The 19,063-nt window shown below is 46.9% G+C and overlaps 1 protein-coding gene across 3 annotated transcripts in view; it reads left to right on the top strand.

Annotated features, from left to right (window-relative positions):
• LOC141126634 (protein sel-1 homolog 3-like) overlaps positions 1–19,063 on the top strand; it is a 173,811-nt gene that overhangs the window by 31,401 nt on the left and 123,347 nt on the right. For all 3 annotated transcript variants that reach the window (XM_073612556.1, XM_073612558.1, XM_073612557.1), the window contains exon 6: positions 7,103–7,218. In XM_073612556.1, coding sequence (XP_073468657.1) covers positions 7,103–7,218 — 116 coding nt within the window. The remainder of the gene's footprint in view (positions 1–7,102; positions 7,219–19,063) is intronic.

Genomic DNA, 19,063 nt, shown 5'->3' on the forward strand with positions numbered 1-19,063 from the left:
TACTGTCACCAAACCCAACCCTAACCCTACACTGTACTGTCACCGAACCCAACCCTAACCCTACACTGTACTGTCACCGAACCCAACCCTAACCCTACACTGTACTGTCACTGAACCCAACCATAACCCTACACTGTACTGTCACCGAACCCAAACCTAACCCTACACTGTACTGTCACCGAACCCAACCCTAATCCTACACTGTACTGTCAGCAAACCCAACCCTAACCCTACACTGTACTGTCACCGAACCCAACTCTACACTGTACTCTCACCGAACCCAAACCTAACCCTACACTGTACTGTCACCAAACCCAACCCTAACCCTACACTGTACTGTCACCGAACCCAACCCTAACCCTACACTGTACTGTCACCGAACCCAACCCTAACCCTACACTGTACTGTCACTGAACCCAACCATAACCCTACACTGTACTGTCACCGAACCCAAACCTAACCCTACACTGTACTGTCACCGAACCCAACCCTAATCCTACACTGTACTGTCACTGAACCCAACCCTAACCCTACACTGTACTGTCACCGAACCCAAACCTAACCCTGCACTGTACTGTCACCGAACCCAACCCTAACCCTACACTGTACTGTCACCAAACCCAACCCCAACCCTACACTGTACTGTCACCGAACCCACCCCTAACCCTACACTGTACTGTCACCGAACCCAATTCTACACTGTACTGTCACTGAACCCAAACCTAACCCTACACTGTACTGTCACCAAACCCAACCCTAACCCTACGCTGTACTGTCACCGAACCCAACCCTAACCCTACACTGTACTGTCACCGAACCCAACCCTACACTGTACTGTCACCGAATCCAACTCTACACTGTACTGTCATCGAACCCAAACCTAACCCTACACTGTACTGTCACCAAACCCAACCCTAACCCTACACTGTACTGTCATTGAACCCAACCCTAACCCTACACTGTAGTGTCACAGAACCCAAACCTAACCCTACACTGTATTGTCACTAATCCTACCCCTACACTGTACTGTCACCGAACCCAAACCTAACTCTACACTGTACTGTCACTAGTCCTACCCCTACACTGTACTGTCACCGAAACCAAACCTAACTCTAAACTGTACTGTCGCCAAACCCAACCCTATCCCTACACTGTACTGTCACCAAACCCAACCCCAACCCTACACTGTATTGTCACCGAACCCAACCCTAACCCTACACTGTACTGTCACCGAACCCAACCCTAACCCTACACTGTACTGTCACCGAACCCAACCCTACACTGTACTGTCACCGAACCCAACCCTACACTGTACTGTCACCGAACCCAACTCTACACTGTACTGTCACCGAACCCAAACCTAACCCTACACTGTACTGTCACCAAACCCAACCCTAACCCTACACTGTACTGTCACCAAACCCAACCCTAACCCTACACTGTACTGTCACTGAACCCAACCCTAACCCTACACTGTACTGTCACCAAACCCAAACCTAACCCTACACTGTACTATTCCTACCCCTACACTGTACTGTCACCGAACCCAAACCTAACTCTACACTGTACTGTCACTAATCCTACCCCTACACTGTACTGTCACCGAACCCAAACCTAACTCTACACTGTACTGTCGCCAAACCCTACTCTAACCCTACACTGTACTGTCACCAAACCCAACCCTAAACCTACACTGTACTGTCACTAATCCTACCCCTACACTATACTGTCACTAACCCAACCCTAACCCTACACTGTACTGTCACCGAACCCAACCCTAACCCTACACTGTACTGTCACCGAACCCAACCCTAACCCTACACTGTACTGTCACCGAACCCAACCCTACACTGTACTGTCACTGAACCCAACCCTACACTGTACTGTCACCAAACCCAAACCTAACCCTACACTGTACTGTAACCAATCCTACCCCTACACTGTACTGTCACCGAACCCAAACCTAACCCTACACTGTACTGTCACTGAACCCAACCCTAACCCTACACTGTACTGTCACCAAACCCAAACCTAACCCTACATTGTATTGTCACTATTCCTACCCCTACACTGTACTGTCACCGAACCCAAACCTAACTCTATACTGTACTGTCGCCAAACCCTACTCTAACCCTACACTGTACTGTCACCAAACCCAACCCTAACCCTACACTGTACTGTCACTAATCCTACCCCTACACTGTACTGTCACTAACCCAACCCTAACCCTACACTGTACTGTCACCGAACCCAACCCTAACCCTACACTGTACTGTCACCGAACCCAACCCTAACCCTACACTGTACTGTCACCGAACCCAACCCTACACTGTACTGTCACTGAACCCAACCCTACACTGTACTGTCACCAAACCCAAACCTAACCCTACACTGTACTGTCACCAATCTTACCCCTACACTGTACTGTCACCGAACCCAAACCTAACCCTACACTGTACTGTCACCAAACCCAACCCTAACCCTACACTGTACTGTCACCAAACCCAACCCTAACCCTACACTGTACTGTTACCAAACCCAACCCTAGCCCTACACTGTACTGTCACCAAACCCAACCCTAACCCTACACTGTACTGTCACCGAACCCAACCCTACACTGTACTGTCACTGAACCCAACCCTACACTGTACTGTCACCGAACCCAAACCTAACCCTAACCCTAACCCTAACCCTACACTGTACTGTCACCAAACCCAACCCTAACCCTACACTGTACTGTTACCAAACCCTAACCCTAACCCTACACTGTACTGTCACCAAACCCAACCCTAACCCTACACTGTACTGTCACCGAACCCAACCCTACACTGTACTGTCACTGAACCCAACCCTACACTGTACTGTCACCAAACCCAAACCTAACCCTACACTGTACTGTCACCAATCCTACCCCTACACTGTACTGTCACCGAACCCAAACCTAACCCTACACTGTACTGTCACCAAACCCAACCCTAACCCTACACTGTATGGTTGCACACGTTGGGTTCGGTGATCTCCTAGTAATGACGATTCTACTTTTCTGGGAAATGGTTGTACATGTTGTACTATAGAAGGGACGGACTGCACCTAAATGAGGAGGGTGCAGATCTGCTGGGAATGAAGATGGCCAAAAAGTTAGAGGGGTTTTTAAACTAGGCGATGGGGGGGGGGGGGGGTCCAGAGACAGTGATAGCCAGCGCGGAAGATATTCCAGAGGGTAGTATTGGGGGCATTAGTGGTAGGTTAACCAAAGCACAAAAACACAAGGTGAGTATAGTAGCAAGTCCAAGTTGCAATCTTGAAACACCCAATACGAGGACAATATGCGACCGGTCTAAACTATGTGGCATGTTCACCAATGCCAGGAGCCTGGCGGACAAGATGGGTGAACTAGAGATACTGTTGTACGAGGAGGATTTGGATTTTGTGGGAATTTCAGAGACCTGGTTCAACAGCTCTCATGATTGGCTGGCAAACATTCAAGGGTATACCCTATACCGCAAGGACAGAGAGGGTAAAAAAGGGGGAGGGGTATGCCTATATATCAAGAATAATGTACAAGTGAATGTGAGAGATGACATCACTGAGGGGGCTAGGGAGGAGGTGGAATCTTTATGGGTAGAGCTCCAAAGGGATGAAGCTAAGGGGAAAATAATACTGGGAGTATGCTATAGGCCCCCTAACCTGAGGGAGGAAGTGGAGACGGATCTCCTATCACAAATTGGATTAGCAGCAAGGATGGGAAGTGTTATCATAATGGGGGATTTTAATTATCCAGACATAGACTGGGCGGAGGGAACCGTGCATTCATTTAAGGCTTGCCAGTTCCTTAGTGTCTTGCAGGACAATTTTATGGGTCAGATGGTAGACGCACCAACTAGAAATAAAACATTACTAGATCTACTGATTATCAACAATACAGACCTGATCACGGATGTGGAAATACGGGGCAATTTAGGTAATAGCGATCACAGGTCAATTAGTTTCAGTATAAATCACACAAATAGGAGACATGAAGGGAACACAAAGACACTGAATTTCCAAAGAGCCAACTTCCCTAAACTACAAACCTTGCTAAAAGGCATTGTCACGGAACGTCCCACACTCCGCTTGAGTGCTTCCGTCATATACCACTAACTCCCAGTCTGTATACAGATATCCCAACCTCTGCGAGCACAAACAAGGCGACACTTGCTTGTTGCTACCAAGAACTGTTTATTTAGAACCAGAATTACAAGACTTTATATGCCGTTGGAACCTCCTCAAACAATACAACTGTAACTTAATTAACATGTGCTAATTATCTAATCCTCTATACAGCCTAGGTGACTGACACATGACCTTTCGCCCAGACTTGTGGTCACCGGGCTTCACACAGTTATATCAACATAATAGCAGTCGTCCCGTCTCCTACATTGTATAGAGGACAATGTCACTAGCTCATTCAATTAACATAAACACAGGTTGCGTTCAGAATCAACAAAACCAATAATAGTCTTTACATACATCCTGGGAGATATTGTGGACAAATATTACTGTCCCATTTTAAGTAGTCCAAGATATATTTTCTCACTCACCCTGTGCCAGGATAGCACAGGGTGCCTTAGACATAAGATGTATTCTGAGTTCCACGGGCCCCCCCCGTCACAGGCATAAATTGGGATAAAATATTAGGAACAAAGAATACGGAGGAGAGATGGGTTTACTTTAAGAGCATATTAAATAAGGGCATTAGCCAATGTATCCCATTGGGTAATAAATTTAAAAGAGCGAACAAACATCCTGGATGGCTTAACTCCAATGTAAAAATGCATATAAAAGCAAAGGAGAAGGCCTTCAAAAAATACAAGGTTGAGGGATCATCCACAGCATTCAGAATGTATAAAGAATGCAATAAGAAATGTAAGGGTGCAATTAGGTTGGCTAAGATAGAACATGAAAGACACATAGCGGAGGAGAGCAAAAAAAATCCCAAGAAATTCTTTAAGTATGTAAACAGTAAAAAAGGGAGGACAGACCATATTGGCCCCATAAAGAATGAGGAAGGACATCTGGTTACAAAGGATGGGGAGATGGCAAAGGTATTGAATTTATTCTACTCCTCAGTCTTCACGAGTGAATCGGGGGCCTTCAGTAACCAAAACTGCAGTGTTTATCCTCATGACACAACACAGGAAGCACCTACATGGTTAACAGAGGACGGAATTAAAATTAGACTTGAGAAACTTAACATTAATAAATCACCAGGACCAGATGGCTTGCATCCGAGGGTACTTAGGGAACTCAGTCAGGTGTTTGCCAGACCGTTGTTCCTAATTTTTACAGACAGTCTATTGACTGGAATGGTACCAGCTGATTGGAGAAAAGCCAATGTAGCACCAATATTTAAAAAGGGCCCAAAAAACATCCCTGGGAATTACAGACCAGTTAGCCTAACATCAATAGTATGTAAACTCTTGGAGGGGATGATAAGGGACTATATACAAGATTTTAGTAATAAGAATGATATCATTAGCAGTAATCAGCATGGATTCATGAAGAATCGTTCTTGCCAAACCAATCTATTAACCTTCTATGAGGAGGTGAGTTGCCATCTAGATAAAGGAAGGCCCGTAGACGTGGTGTATCTGGATTTTGCAAAAGCATTTGACACAGTTCCCCATAAACGTTTACTGTACAAAATAAGTTGCGTTGGCATGGACCATAGGGTGAGTACATGGATTGAAAACTGGCTACAAGGGCGTGTTCAGAGGGTGGTGATAAATGGGGAGTACTCAGAATGGTCAGGGGTGGGTAGTGGGGTTCCCCAGGGTTCTGTGCTGGGACCAATCCTATTTAATTTGTTCATAAATGATCTGGAGGATGGGATAAACAGTTCAATCTCTGTATTTGCAGATGATACTAATCTAAGCAGGGCAATAACTTCTCCGCAGGACGTGGAAATCTTGCAAAAAGATTTGAACAAATTAATGGGGTGGGCGACTACATGGCAAATGAGGTTCAATGTAGAAAAATGTAAAATAATGCATTTGGGTGGCAAAAATATGAATGCAATCTATACACTGGGGGGAGAACCTCTGGGGGAATCTAGGATGGAAAAGGACCTGGGGGTCCTAGTGGATGATAGGCTCAGCAATGGCATGCAATGCCAAGCTGCTGCTAATAAAGCAAACAGAATATTGGCATTAAAAAGGGGGATCAACTCCAGAGATAAAACGATAATTCTCCCGCTCTACAAGACTCTGGTCCGCCCGCACCTGGAGTATGCTGTCCAGTTCTGGGCACCAGTCCTCAGGAGGGACGTACTGGAAATGGAGCGAGTACAAAGAAGGGCAACAAAGCTAATAAAGGGTCTGGAGGATCTTAGTTATGAGGAAAGGTTGTGAGCTCTGAACTTATTCTCTCTGGAGAAGAGACGCTTGAGAGGGGATAAGATTTCAATTTACAAATACTGTACTGGTGACCCCACAATATATAAATACCGGACTGGTGACCCCACAATATATAAATACTGGACTGGTGACCCCACAATATACAAATACCGGACTGGTGACCCCACAATATACAAATACCGGACTGGTGACCCCACAATATATAAATACCGGACTGGTGACCCCACAATAGGGATAATACTTTTTCGCAGAAGAGAGTTTAATAAGACTCGTGGCCACTCATTACAATTAGAAGAAAAGAGGTTTAACCTTAAACTACGTAGAGGGTTCTTTACTGTAAGAGCGGCAAGGATGTGGAATTCCCTTCCACAGGCGGTGGTCTCAGCGGGGAGCATTGATAGCTTCAAGAAACTATTAGATAATCACCTGAATGACTACAATATACAGGGATATGTAATGTAATACTGACACATAATCACACACATAGGTTGGACTTGATGGACTTGTGTCTTTTTTCAACCTCACCTACTATGTAACTATGTAACTATGTTGGGTTGGGTGATCTAGTAATGATGATTCAACTGGTCTGGGAAATGGTTGTACACGTTGGGTTGTGTAATCTTCTAGTAATGACGATTCTACTTTTCTGGTAAATGGTTGTATGCAATGGGTTTATCTAGTAATGACGTTTCTCCCCGGGTCTGCAGGTCATCTACATGTCCAGGTGGAGTTGGTAAAGAAAGAAGCTCACGCCTTCCGTAGTACAGATCCCTTGCCATTGAATCAGTGGTGCCACATCCTGCTGAACCTGGATGTATCCTGGGTGAGGAAGTAATTTCTTTTTTGTGGACAATGCTGGGCTCACCCCATTCATCTTCAGATCTTTGCCCCGTGAATGCCTTGTTTATGGGGACATTTAAGGGCCTGTTCACACCAGGTACACACTGTGTTGTGCAGCTATTTCAGTCAGTCCCACTGTAAGGAAAAAATGCTTTACCTCATGCCTGGCCAACTCACACCACCATGTTGGGGTGTTGTGCCCTAAAAAAAATATGGCAAGCAGTACTTTTTTTTTAGTGCAGCACATCTCATACCACACTGTGGCCAGTGGATCCTAATGAAATGCCACTTTGTAACTTTTTAATAAAGTTTGTTTAAAAAAATGTTTAAAACAAAATGCGTTGAATAAATAAATAAATAAATAGTGTGATGTTTCCCAGTCGGTGCATCGGAACCGCTGTCATCCAACAGCTCAGCAGCAGCGATGTTCTGGTGTGAGCCGGCCCTAAGTAGGATTTTTTTTCAAGCGCCATTATGATTTTTCCTGATGGTAAATAATTATGCCGCGTACACATGGAATTTCCGACAGCAAATGTTCGATGGGAGCTTGTTGTCAGATATTCCGACCGTGTGTAGGCTCTATCGGACATTTTCCGTCGGAATTTCTGACAAACAAAATTTGGGATCTGGATCTCAAATTTTTCGACAACAAAATCCGTTGTCGTAAATTCCGATCGTGTTTACACAATTCCGACGCACAAAATTCCACGCATGCTCAATCATGCATGAATCAAGCAGAAGATCCGCACTGGCTATTGAACTTCATTTTCTCGGCTCGTCGTACGTCTTGTACGTCACCGCGTTCTTGGCGATCGGAATTTCCAACAAGATTTGTGTGACCGTGTGTATGCAAGACAAGTTGGAGCCAAAATCCGCCGGAAAAAAAACATGGATTTTGTTGTCGGAATGTGCGATCGTGTGTATGCGGCATTACGGTGAATCGATAAAACTCAGCAAGATTTTACAGATGGATCCTGACAAATGGTGTACAAAAAATAGTGGAGCATTCATAAAACAAATGCAGAGCAATTCGCACAGTGAAAATGTATGTACATTCGTTCTGAGCAAATGGGGCAAGCAGGCTGCTTCCTGTGCTGGACGAATGTTTTTCATTGATTTAAATGGAAAATTGTACATTTGGCCATTAGGGGGAATTCCTATGATACCCTACTCTGTCTAGCAGCCAAATGCAGTATTTTCCATTTAAAACAATAAAAAACATTCGTCCAGCACTGGAAATGGCCCTTTAACATTTGTTTTTGCCCCATTTGCGCAGAATGAATGTACTTGTACTTTTACAAAGAGAATTGTTTTTTTATTTTAAATACACCCCATAATGTATATCATCATTGTCATTATATATGACAATACTGACAAAACAGAATACTGATGGCAGAAATCTTGTCTAACATCAGCAGCTCCGAGCTTTGTCCTTCAGTCCTGAGCTTCCTCCTCCACTTCCAAGTGTCCTCCTCCACTTCTGAGCTTCCTCCTCTACTCAGGGGCTTCCTCCTCCACATCCAAACTTCCTCCTCCACTTACAAACTTCCTCCTCCACCCCTGAGCTTCGTCCTCCCAGTCCTGAGCTTCCTCCTCCACTTACAAGCTTCCTCCTCCACCCCTGAGCTTCATCCTCCCAGTCCTGAGCTTCCTCCTCCACTTCCATGCTTCTTCCTCCACTTCTGAGTTTTGTCCTCCGCTTCCAAGCTTCCTCCTCCACTCCCCCGAGCTCTCTCCTCCACTTCCAAGCTTCCTCTTCCCCTTCCGAGCTTCCTCCTCCACTACCAAACTTCCTCAACTTCTGAGCTTCCTCCCCCTACAAGTTCCTCAACTTCTGAGCTTCCTCCACCACTTCGAAGCTTCCTCCTCCACTTCCGAGCTTCTTCCTCCACCGCTGAGCTTCCTCCTCCACCCCTGAGCTTCCTCCTCAACTCCTGAGCTTTGTTCTCCAGTCCTGAGCTTCCTCGCCCATTCCCGGCTTCCTCCTCCACCCCGAGCTTCGTCCTCCACTTCTGAGCTTCCTCTTCCACCCCCTGAGCTCCTCAACTGTTGGGCTTACTCCTCGACTTCCGAGCTTCCTCCTCCACTCCTGAGCTTCCTCCTCCAGTCCCAAGCTTCCGTCTCCACTTGCAAGCAGAGGTAATTTTGGCAGTAAAGTTTAGTTTTAGTCTTAGGACTAAAATAGCATTTTGGTTTTAGTCCCATTTTAGTCTTCTGCAAGTGTTTTAGTTTTAGTCTAGTCCCATTTTAGTCATCGTATTTTAGTCGACTAAAATCTCCAGTACATTTTAGCCGAATAAAATCATTTTAGTCAACTAAAATCGAATGTGTTTAGTTATTATTTAAGCATTTCTCTAGAATTTCCAAACTCATTATATACTCCGGGAGTAAATAAATTGAATATGTTATTATTTATGGTATTAAGGTTTGAACAAAATCACAGAAATGGTGCCGCTCTGGACAGTGGTCTGAGGCCTGTAATGCACACAGTGCTCTGGAGGGTCTGAGGAGGAATGTATACAGTGCTCTGGAGGGTCTGAGGAGGCCTGTAATGCACACAGTGCTCTGGAGGGTCTGAGGAGGCCTGTAATGTATACAGTGCTCTGGAGAGTCTGAGGAGGCCTGTAATGTATACAGTGCTCTGAAGAGTCTGAGGAGGCCTGTAATGTATACAGTGCTCTGGAGATTCTGAGGAGGCCTGTAATGTATACAGTGCTCTGGAGGGTCTGAGGAGGCCTGTAATGCATACAGTGCTCTGGAGGGTCTGAGGAGGCCTCTAATGTATACAGTGCTCTGGAGAGTCTGAGGAGGCCTGTAATGTATACAGTGCTCTGGAGGGTCTGAGGAGGCCTGTAATGTATACAGTGCTCTGGAGGGTCTGAGGAGGCCTGTAATGTATACAGTGCTCTGGAGGGTCTGAGGCCTGTAATGTATACAGTGCTCTGGAGGGTCTGAGGAGGCCTGTAATGTATACAGTGCTCTGGAGGGTCTGAGGAGGCCTGTAATGTATACAGTGCTCTGGACGGTCTGAGGCCTGTAATGTATACACTGCTCTGGAGGGTCTGAGGAGGACTGTAATGTATAAAGTGCTCTGGATGGTCTGAGGAGGACTGTAATGTATACAGTGCTCTGGAGGGTCTGAGGAGGCCTGTAATGTATACAGTGCTCTGGAAGGTCTGAGGAGGCCTGTAATGTATACAGTGCTCTGGAGGGTCTGAGGAGGTCTGTAATGTATACAGTGCTCTGGACGGTCTGAGGAGGCCTGTAATGTATACAGTGCTCTGGAGGGTCTGAGGAGGCCTGTAATGTATACAGTGCTCTGGAGGGTCTGAGGAGGCCTGTAATGTATACAGTGCTCTGGAGGGTCTGAGGAGGCCTGTAATGTATACAGTGCTCTGGATGGTCTGAGGAGGCCTGTATTGTACACAGTGCTCTGGAGGGTCTGAGGAGGCCTGTAATGCATACAGTGCTCTGGAGGGTCTGAGGAGGCCTGTAATGTATACAGTGCTCTGGAGAGTCTGAGGAGGCCTGTAATGTATACAGTGCTCTGGAGGGTCTGAGGAGGCCTGTAATGCACACAGTGCTCTGGAGGGTCTGAGGAGGCCTGTAATGCATACAGTGCTCTGGAGGGTCTGAGGAGGCCTGTAATGTATACAGTGCTCTGGAGAGTCTGAGGAGGCCTGTAATGTATACAGTGCTCTGGAGGGTCTGAGGAGGCCTGTAATGTATACAGTGCTCTGGAGGGTCTGAGGAGGCCTGTAATGTATACAGTGCTCTGGAGGGTCTGAGGAGGCCTGTAATGTATACAGTTCTCTGGAGGGTCTGAGGCCTGTAATGTATACAGTGCTCTGGAGGGTCTGAGGAGGCCTGTAATGTATACAGTGCTCTGGACGGTCTGAGGCCTATAATGTATACACTGCTCTGGAGGGTCTGAGGAGGACTGTAATGTATAAAGTGCTCTGGATGGTCTGAGGAGGACAGTAATGTATACAGTGCTCTGGAGGGTCTGAGGAGGTCTGTAATGTATACAGTGCTCTGGAAGGTCTGAGGAGGCCTGTAATGTATACAGTGCTCTGGAGGGTCTGAGGAGGCCTGTAATGTATACAGTGCTCTGGAGGGTCTGAGGAGGCCTGTAATGTATACAGTGCTCTGGATGGACTGAGGAGGCCTGTAATGTATACAGTGCTCTGGAGGGTCTGAGGAGGCCTGTAATGTATAAAGTGCTCTGGATGGACTGAGGAGGCCTGTAATGTATACAGTGCTCTGGAGGGTCTGAGGAGGACTGTAATGTATACAGTGCTCTGGATGATCTGAGGAGGCCTGTAATGTATACAGTGCTCTGGAGGGTCTGAGGAGGCCTGTAATGTATACAGTGCTCTGGAGAGTCTGAGGAGGCCTGTAATGTATACAGTGCTCTGGATGGTCTGAGGAGGCCTGTAATGTATACAGTGCTCTGGATGATCTGAGGAGGCCTGTAATGTATACAGTGCTCTGGAGGGTCTGAGGAGGCCTGTAATGTATACAGTGCTCTGGAAGGTCTGAGGAGGCCTGTAATGTATACAGTGCTCTGGAGGGTCTGAGGAGGCCTGTAATGTATACAGTGATCTGGAGGGTCTGAGGAGGCCTGTAATGTATACAGTGCTCTGGAGGGTCTGAGGAGGCCTGTAATGTATACAGTGATCTGGAGGGTCTGAGGAGGAAGCTGAGGGAGGAAGTGGAGACGGATCTCCTATCACAAATTGGATTAGCAGCAAGAATGGGAAGTGTTATCATAATGGGGGATTTTAATTATCCAGACATAGACTGGGCGGAGGGAACCGCACATTCATTTAAGGCTCGCCAGTTCCTTAATGTCTTGCAGGACAATTTTATGGGTCAGATGGTAGATGCACCAACTAGAAATAAAACATTACTGGATCTACTGATTACCAACAATACAGACCTGATCACGGATGTGGAAATGCGGGGCAATTTAGGTAACAGTGATCACAGGTCAATTAGTTTCAGTATAAATCACACAAATAGGAAACATAAAGGGAATACAAATACACTGAATTTCAAAAGAGCCAACTTCCCTAAACTACAAACCTTGCTAAAAGGCATAAACTGGGATAAAATATTAGAAACAAAGAATACGGAGGAGAGAAGGGTTTGCTTTAAGAGCATATTAAATAAGGGCATTAGCCAATGTATCCCATTGGGTAATAAATTTAAAAGAGCGAACAAAAGTCCTGGATGGCTTAACTCCAATGTAAAAATGCATATAAAAGCAAAGGAGAAGGCCTTCAAAAAATACAAGGTTGAGGGATCATCCTCAGCATTCAGACTTTATAAAGAATGCAACAGGATATGTAAAGGTGCAATTAGGACAGCTAAGATAGAACATGAAAGACACATAGCGGAGGAGAGCAAAAAAAATCCCAAGAAATTCTTTAAGTATGTAAACAGTAAAAAAGGGAGGACAGACCATATTGGCCCCATAAAGAATGAGGAAGGACATCTGGTTACAAAGGATGGGGAGATGGCGAAGGTATTGAATTTATTCTTCTCCTCAGTCTTCACGAGTGAATCGGGGGGCTTCAGTAACCAAAACTGCAGTGTTTATCCTCATGACACAACACAGGAAGCGCCTCCATGGTTAACAGAGGACGGAATTAAAATTAGACTTGAGAAACTTAACATTAATAAATCACCGGGACCAGATGGCTTGCATCCGAGGGTACTTAGGGAACTTAGTCAAGTGATTGCCAGACCGTTGTTCCTAATTTTTACAGATAGTCTACTGACTGGAATGGTACCAGCTGATTGGAGAAAAGCCAATGTAGCACCAATATTTAAAAAGGGCCCAAAATACATCCCTCGGAATTACAGACCAGTTAGCCTAACATCGATAGTATGTAAACTCTTGGAGGGGATGATAAGGGACTATATACAGGATTTTAGTAATACGAACGATATCATTAGCAGTAATCAGCATGGATTCATGAAGAATCGTTCTTGCCAAACCAATCTATTAACCTTCTATGAGGAGGTGAGTTGCCATCTAGATAAAGGAAGGCCTGTAGACGTGGTGTATCTGGATTTTGCAAAAGCATTTGACACAGTTCCCCATAAACGTTTACTGTACAAAATAAGGTCTGTTGGCATGGACCATAGGGTGAGTACATGGATTGAAAACTGGCTACAAGGGCGAGTTCAGAGGGTGGTGATAAATGGGGAGTACTCAGAATGGTCAGGGGTGGGTAGTGGGGTTCCCCAGGGTTCTGTGCTGGGACCAATCCTATTTAATTTGTTTATAAACGACCTGGAGGATGGGATAAACAGTTCAATCTCTGTATTTGCAGACGATACTAAGCTAAGCAGGGCAATAACTTCTCCGCAGGACGTGGAAACCTTGCAAAAAGACCTGAACAAATTAATGGGGGAGGGGCGACTACATGGCAAATGAGGTTCAATGTAGAAAAATGTAAAATAATGCATTTGGGTGGCAAAAATATGAATGCAATCTATAGACTGGGGGGAGAACCTCTGGGGGAATCTAGGATGGAAAAGGACCTGGGGTTCCTAGTGGATGATAGGCTCAGCAATGGCAGGCAATGCCAAGCTGCTGCTAACAAAGCAAACAGAATATTGGCATGCATTAAAAGGGGGATCAACTCCAGAGATAAAACGATAATTCTCCCGCTCTACAAGACTCTGGTCCGGCCGCACCTAGAGTATGCTGTCCAGTTCTGGGCACCAGTCCTCAGGAAGGATGTACTGGAAATGGAGCGAGTACAAAGAAGGGCAACAAAGCTAATAAAGGGTCTGGAGGATCTTAGTTATGAGGAAAGGTTGCGAGCACTGAACTTATTCTCTCTGGAGAAGAGACGCTTGAGAGGGGATATGATTTCAATTTACAAATACTGTACTGGTGACCCCTCAATAGGGATAAAACTTTTTCGCAGAAGAGAGTTTACCAAGACTCGTGGCCACTCATTAAAATTAGAAGAAAAGAGGTTTAATCTTAAACTACGTAGAGGGTTCTTTACTGTAAGAGCGGCAAGGTTGTGGAATTCCCTTCCACAGGCGGTGGTCTCAGCGGGGAGCATTGATAGCTTCAAGAAACTATTAGATAAGCACCTGAATGACCACAACATACAGGGATATACAATGCAATACTGACACATAATCACACACATAGGTTGGACTTGATGGACTTGTGTCTTTTTTCAACCTCACCTACTATGTAACTATGTAAGGAGGCCTGTAATGTATACAGTGCTCTGGAGGGTCTGAGGAGGACTGTAATGTATACAGTGCTCTGGACGGTCTGAGGAGGCCTGTAATGTACACAGTGCTCTGGAAGGTCTGAGGAGGCCTGTAATGTATACAGTGCTCTGGACGGTCTGAGAAGGCCTGTAATGTATACATTGCTCTGGAGGGTCCGGGGAGGCCTGTAATGTATACAGTGCTCTGGAGGGTCTGAGGAGGCCTGTAATGTATACAGTGCTCTAGATGGTCTGAGGAGGCCTGTAATGTATACAGTGCTCTGGAGGGTCTGAGGAGGCCTGTAATGTATACAGTGCTCTGGAGGGTCTGAGGAGGCCTGTAATGTATACAGTGCTCTGGAGGGTCTGAGGAGGCCTGTAATGTATACAGTGCTCTGGAGGGTCTGAGGAGGCCTGTAATGTATACAGTGCTCTAGATGGTCTGAGGAGGCCTGTAATGTATACAGTGCTCTGGAGGGTCTGAGGAGGCCTGTAATGTATACAGTGCTCTGGACGGTCTGAGGCCTATAATGTATACAGTGCTCTGGAGGGTCTGAGGAGGCCTGTAATGTATACAGTGCTCTGGAGGGTCTGAGGAGGCCTGTAATGTATACAGTGCTCTGGACGGTCTGAGGTCTGTAATGTATACAGTGCTCTGGAGGGTCTGAGGAGGACTGTAATGTATAAAGTGCTCTGGATGGTCTGAGGAGGACTGTAATGTATACAGTGCTCTGGAGGGTCTGAGGAGGTCTGTAATGTATACAGTGCTCTGGAGGGTCTGAGGAGGACTGTAATGTATAAAGTGCTCTGGATGGTCTGAGGAGGCCTGTAATGTATACAGTGCTCTGGAGGGTCTGAGGAGGCCTGTAATGTATACAGTGCTCTGGACGGTCTGAGGCCTGTAATGTATACAGTGCTCTGTAGGGTCTGAGGAGGCCTGTAATGTATACAGTGCTCTGGAGGGTCTGAGGAGGCCTGTAATGTACACAGTGCTCTGGAAGGTCTGAGGAGGCCTGTAATGTATACAGTGCTCTGGAGGGTCTGAGGAGGCCTGTAATGTATACAGTGCTCTGGAAGGTCTGAGGAGGCCTGTAATGTACACAGTGCTCTGGAAGGTCTGAGGAGGCCTGTAATGTATACAGTGCTCTGGAAGGTCTGAAGAGGCCTGTAATGTATACAGTGCTCTGGAGGGTCTGAGGAGGCCTGTAATGTATACAGTGCTCTGGAGGGTCTGAGGAGGCCTGTAATGTATACAGTGCTCTGGACGGTCTGAGGCCTATAATGTATACAGTGCTCTGGAGGGTCTGAGGAGGCCTGTAATGTATACAGTGCTCTGGAGGGTCTGAGGAGGCCTGTAATGTATACAGTGCTCTGGACGGTCTGAGGTCTGTAATGTATACAGTGCTCTGGAGGGTCTGAGGAGGACTGTAATGTATAAAGTGCTCTGGATGGTCTGAGGAGGACTGTAATGTATACAGTGCTCTGGAGGGTCTGAGGAGGTCTGTAATGTATACAGTGCTCTGGAAGGTCTGAGGAGGCCTGTAATGTATACAGTGCTCTGGAGGGTCTGAGGAGGACTGTAATGTATAAAGTGCTCTGGATGGTCTGAGGAGGCCTGTAATGTATACAGTGCTCTGGAGGGTCTGAGGAGGCCTGTAATGTATACAGTGCTCTGGACGGTCTGAGGCCTGTAATGTATACAGTGCTCTGTAGGGTCTGAGGAGGCCTGTAATGTATACAGTGCTCTGGAGGGTCTGAGGAGGCCTGTAATGTACACAGTGCTCTGGAAGGTCTGAGGAGGCCTGTAATGTATACAGTGCTCTGGAGGGTCTGAGGAGGCCTGTAATGTATACAGTGCTCTGGAAGGTCTGAGGAGGCCTGTAATGTACACAGTGCTCTGGAAGGTCTGAGGAGGCCTGTAATGTATACAGTGCTCTGGAAGGTCTGAAGAGGCCTGTAATGTATACAGTGCTCTGGAGGGTCTGAGGAGGCCTGTAATGTATACAGTGCTCTGGAGGGTCTGAGGAGGCCTGTAATGTATACAGTGCTCTGGAGGATCTGAGGAGGCCTGTAATGTATACAGTGCTCTGGACGGTCTGAGGAGGCCTGTAATGTATACAGTGCTCTGAACGGTCTGAGGAGGCCTGTAATGTATACAGTGCTCTGGAGGGTCTGAGGAGGCCTGTAATGTATACAGTGCTCTGGAGGGTCTGAGGAGGCCTGTAATGTATACAGTGCTCTGGAGAGTCTGAGAAGGCCTGTAAAGTATACAGTGCTCTGGAGGGTCTGTGGAGGCCTGTAATGTATACAGTGCTCTGGAGGGTCTGAGGAGGCCTGTAATGTATACAGTGCTCTGAAGAGTCTGAGGAGGCCTGTAATGTATACAGTGCTCTGGAGGGTCTGAGGAGGCCTGTAATGTATACAGTGCTCTGGAGGGTCTGAGGAGGCCTGTAATGTATACAGTGCTCTGGAGGGTCTGAGGAGGCCTGTAATGTACACAGTGCTCTGGAAGGTCTGAGGAGGCCTGTAATGTATACAGTGCTCTGGAAGGTCTGAAGAGGCCTGTAATGTATACAGTGCTCTGGAGGGTCTGAGGAGGCCTGTAATGTATACAGTGCTCTGGAGGGTCTGAGGAGGCCTGTAATGTATACAGTGCTCTGGACGGTCTGAGGAGGCCTGTAATGTATACAGTGCTCTGGAGGGTCTGAGGAGGCCTGTAATGTATACAGTGCTCTGGACGGTCTGAGGAGGCCTGTAATGTATACAGTGCTCTGAACGGTCTGAGGAGGCCTGTAATGTATACAATGCTCTGGAGGGTCTGAGGAGGCCTGTAATGTATACAGTGCTCTGGAGGGTCTGAGGAGGCCTGTAATGTATACAGTGCTCTGGAGAGTCTGAGAAGGCCTGTAATGTATACAGTGCTCTGGAGGGTCTGTGGAGGCCTGTAATGTATACAGTTCTCTGGAGGGTCTGAGGAGGCCTGTAATGTATACAGTGCTCTGAAGAGTCTGAGGAGGCCTGTAATGTATACAGTGCTCTGGAGGGTCTGAGGAGGCCTGTAATGTATACAGTGCTCTGGAGGGTCTGAGGAGGCCTGTAATGTATACAGTGCTCTGGAGGGTCTGAGGAGGCCTGTAATGTATACAGTGATCTGGAGGGTCTGAGGAGGCCTGTAATGTATACAGTGCTCTGGAGGGTCTGAGGAGGCCTGTAATGTATACAGTGATCTGGAGAGTCTGAGGAGGCCTGTAATGTATACAGTGCTCTGGAGGGTCTGAGGAGACCTGTAATGTATACAGTGCTCTGGACGGTCTGAGGCCTGTAATGTATACAGTGCTCTGGAGGGTCTGAGGAGGCCTGTAATGTATACAGTGCTCTGGAGGGTCTGAGCAGGCCTCTAATGTATACAGTGCTCTGGACGGTCTGAGGCCTGTAATGTATACAGTGCTCTGGAGGGTCTGAGGAGGACTGTAATGTATAAAGTGCTCTCGATGGTCTGAGGAGGACTGTAATGTATACAGTGCTCTGGAGGGTCTGAGGAGGCCTGTAATGTATACAGTGCTCTGGAGGGTCTGAGGAGGACTGTAATGTATACAGTGCTCTGGAGGGTCTGAGGAGGACTGTAATGTATACAGTGCTCTGGAGGGTCTGAGGAGGCCTGTAATGTATAATGTGCTCTGGAGGGTCTGAGGAGGACTGTAATGTATACAGTGCTCTGGAGGGTCTGAGGAGGCCTGTAATGTATACAGTGCTCTGGAGGGTCTGAGGAATCCTGTAATGTATACAGTGCTCTGGAGGGTCTGAGGAGGCCTGTAATGTATACAGTGCTCTGGACGGTCTGAGGAGGCCTGTAATGTATACAGTGCTCTGGAGGGTCTGAGGAGGACTGTAATGTATACAGTGCTCTGGAGGGTCTGAGGAGGCCTGTAATGTATAAAGTGCTCTGGAGGGTCTGAGGAGGACTGTAATGTATACAGTGCTCTGGAGGGTCTGAGGAGGCCTGTAATGTATACAGTGCTCTGGAGCGTCTGAGGAATCCTGTAATGTATACAGTGATCTGGAGGGTCTGAGGAGGCCTGTAATGTATACAGTGCTCTGGAGGGTCTGAGGAGGCCTGTAATGTATACAGTGATCTGGAGGGTCTGAGGAGGCCTGTAATGTATACAGTGCTCTGGAAGGTCTGAGGAGGACTGTAATGTATACAGTGCTCTGAAAGGTCTGAGGAGGCCTGTAATGCATACAGTGCTCTGGAAGGTCTGAGGAGGCCTGTAATGTATATAGTGCTCTGGACGGTCTGAGGAGGCCTGTAATGTATACAGTGCTCTGGAAGGTGTGAGGAGGCCTGTAATGTATACAGTGCTCTGGAAGGTCTGAGGAGGCCTGTAATGTATACAGTGCTCTGGGGGGGTCTGAGGAGGCCAGTAACGCACAGTGATCTGGATGGTCTGAGGAGGCCTGTAACGTACAGTGATCTGGATGGTCTGAGGAGGCCTGTAACGCACAGTGATCTGGAAGGTTTGAGGAGGCTTGTAATGCACAGTCATCTGGAAGGTCTGAGGAGGCCTGTAACGCACAGTG

This window comes from Aquarana catesbeiana, linkage group LG02 (genome assembly GCF_042186555.1).
Source record: "Aquarana catesbeiana isolate 2022-GZ linkage group LG02, ASM4218655v1, whole genome shotgun sequence".
Taxonomy (NCBI): Eukaryota; Metazoa; Chordata; class Amphibia; order Anura; family Ranidae; genus Aquarana; species Aquarana catesbeiana.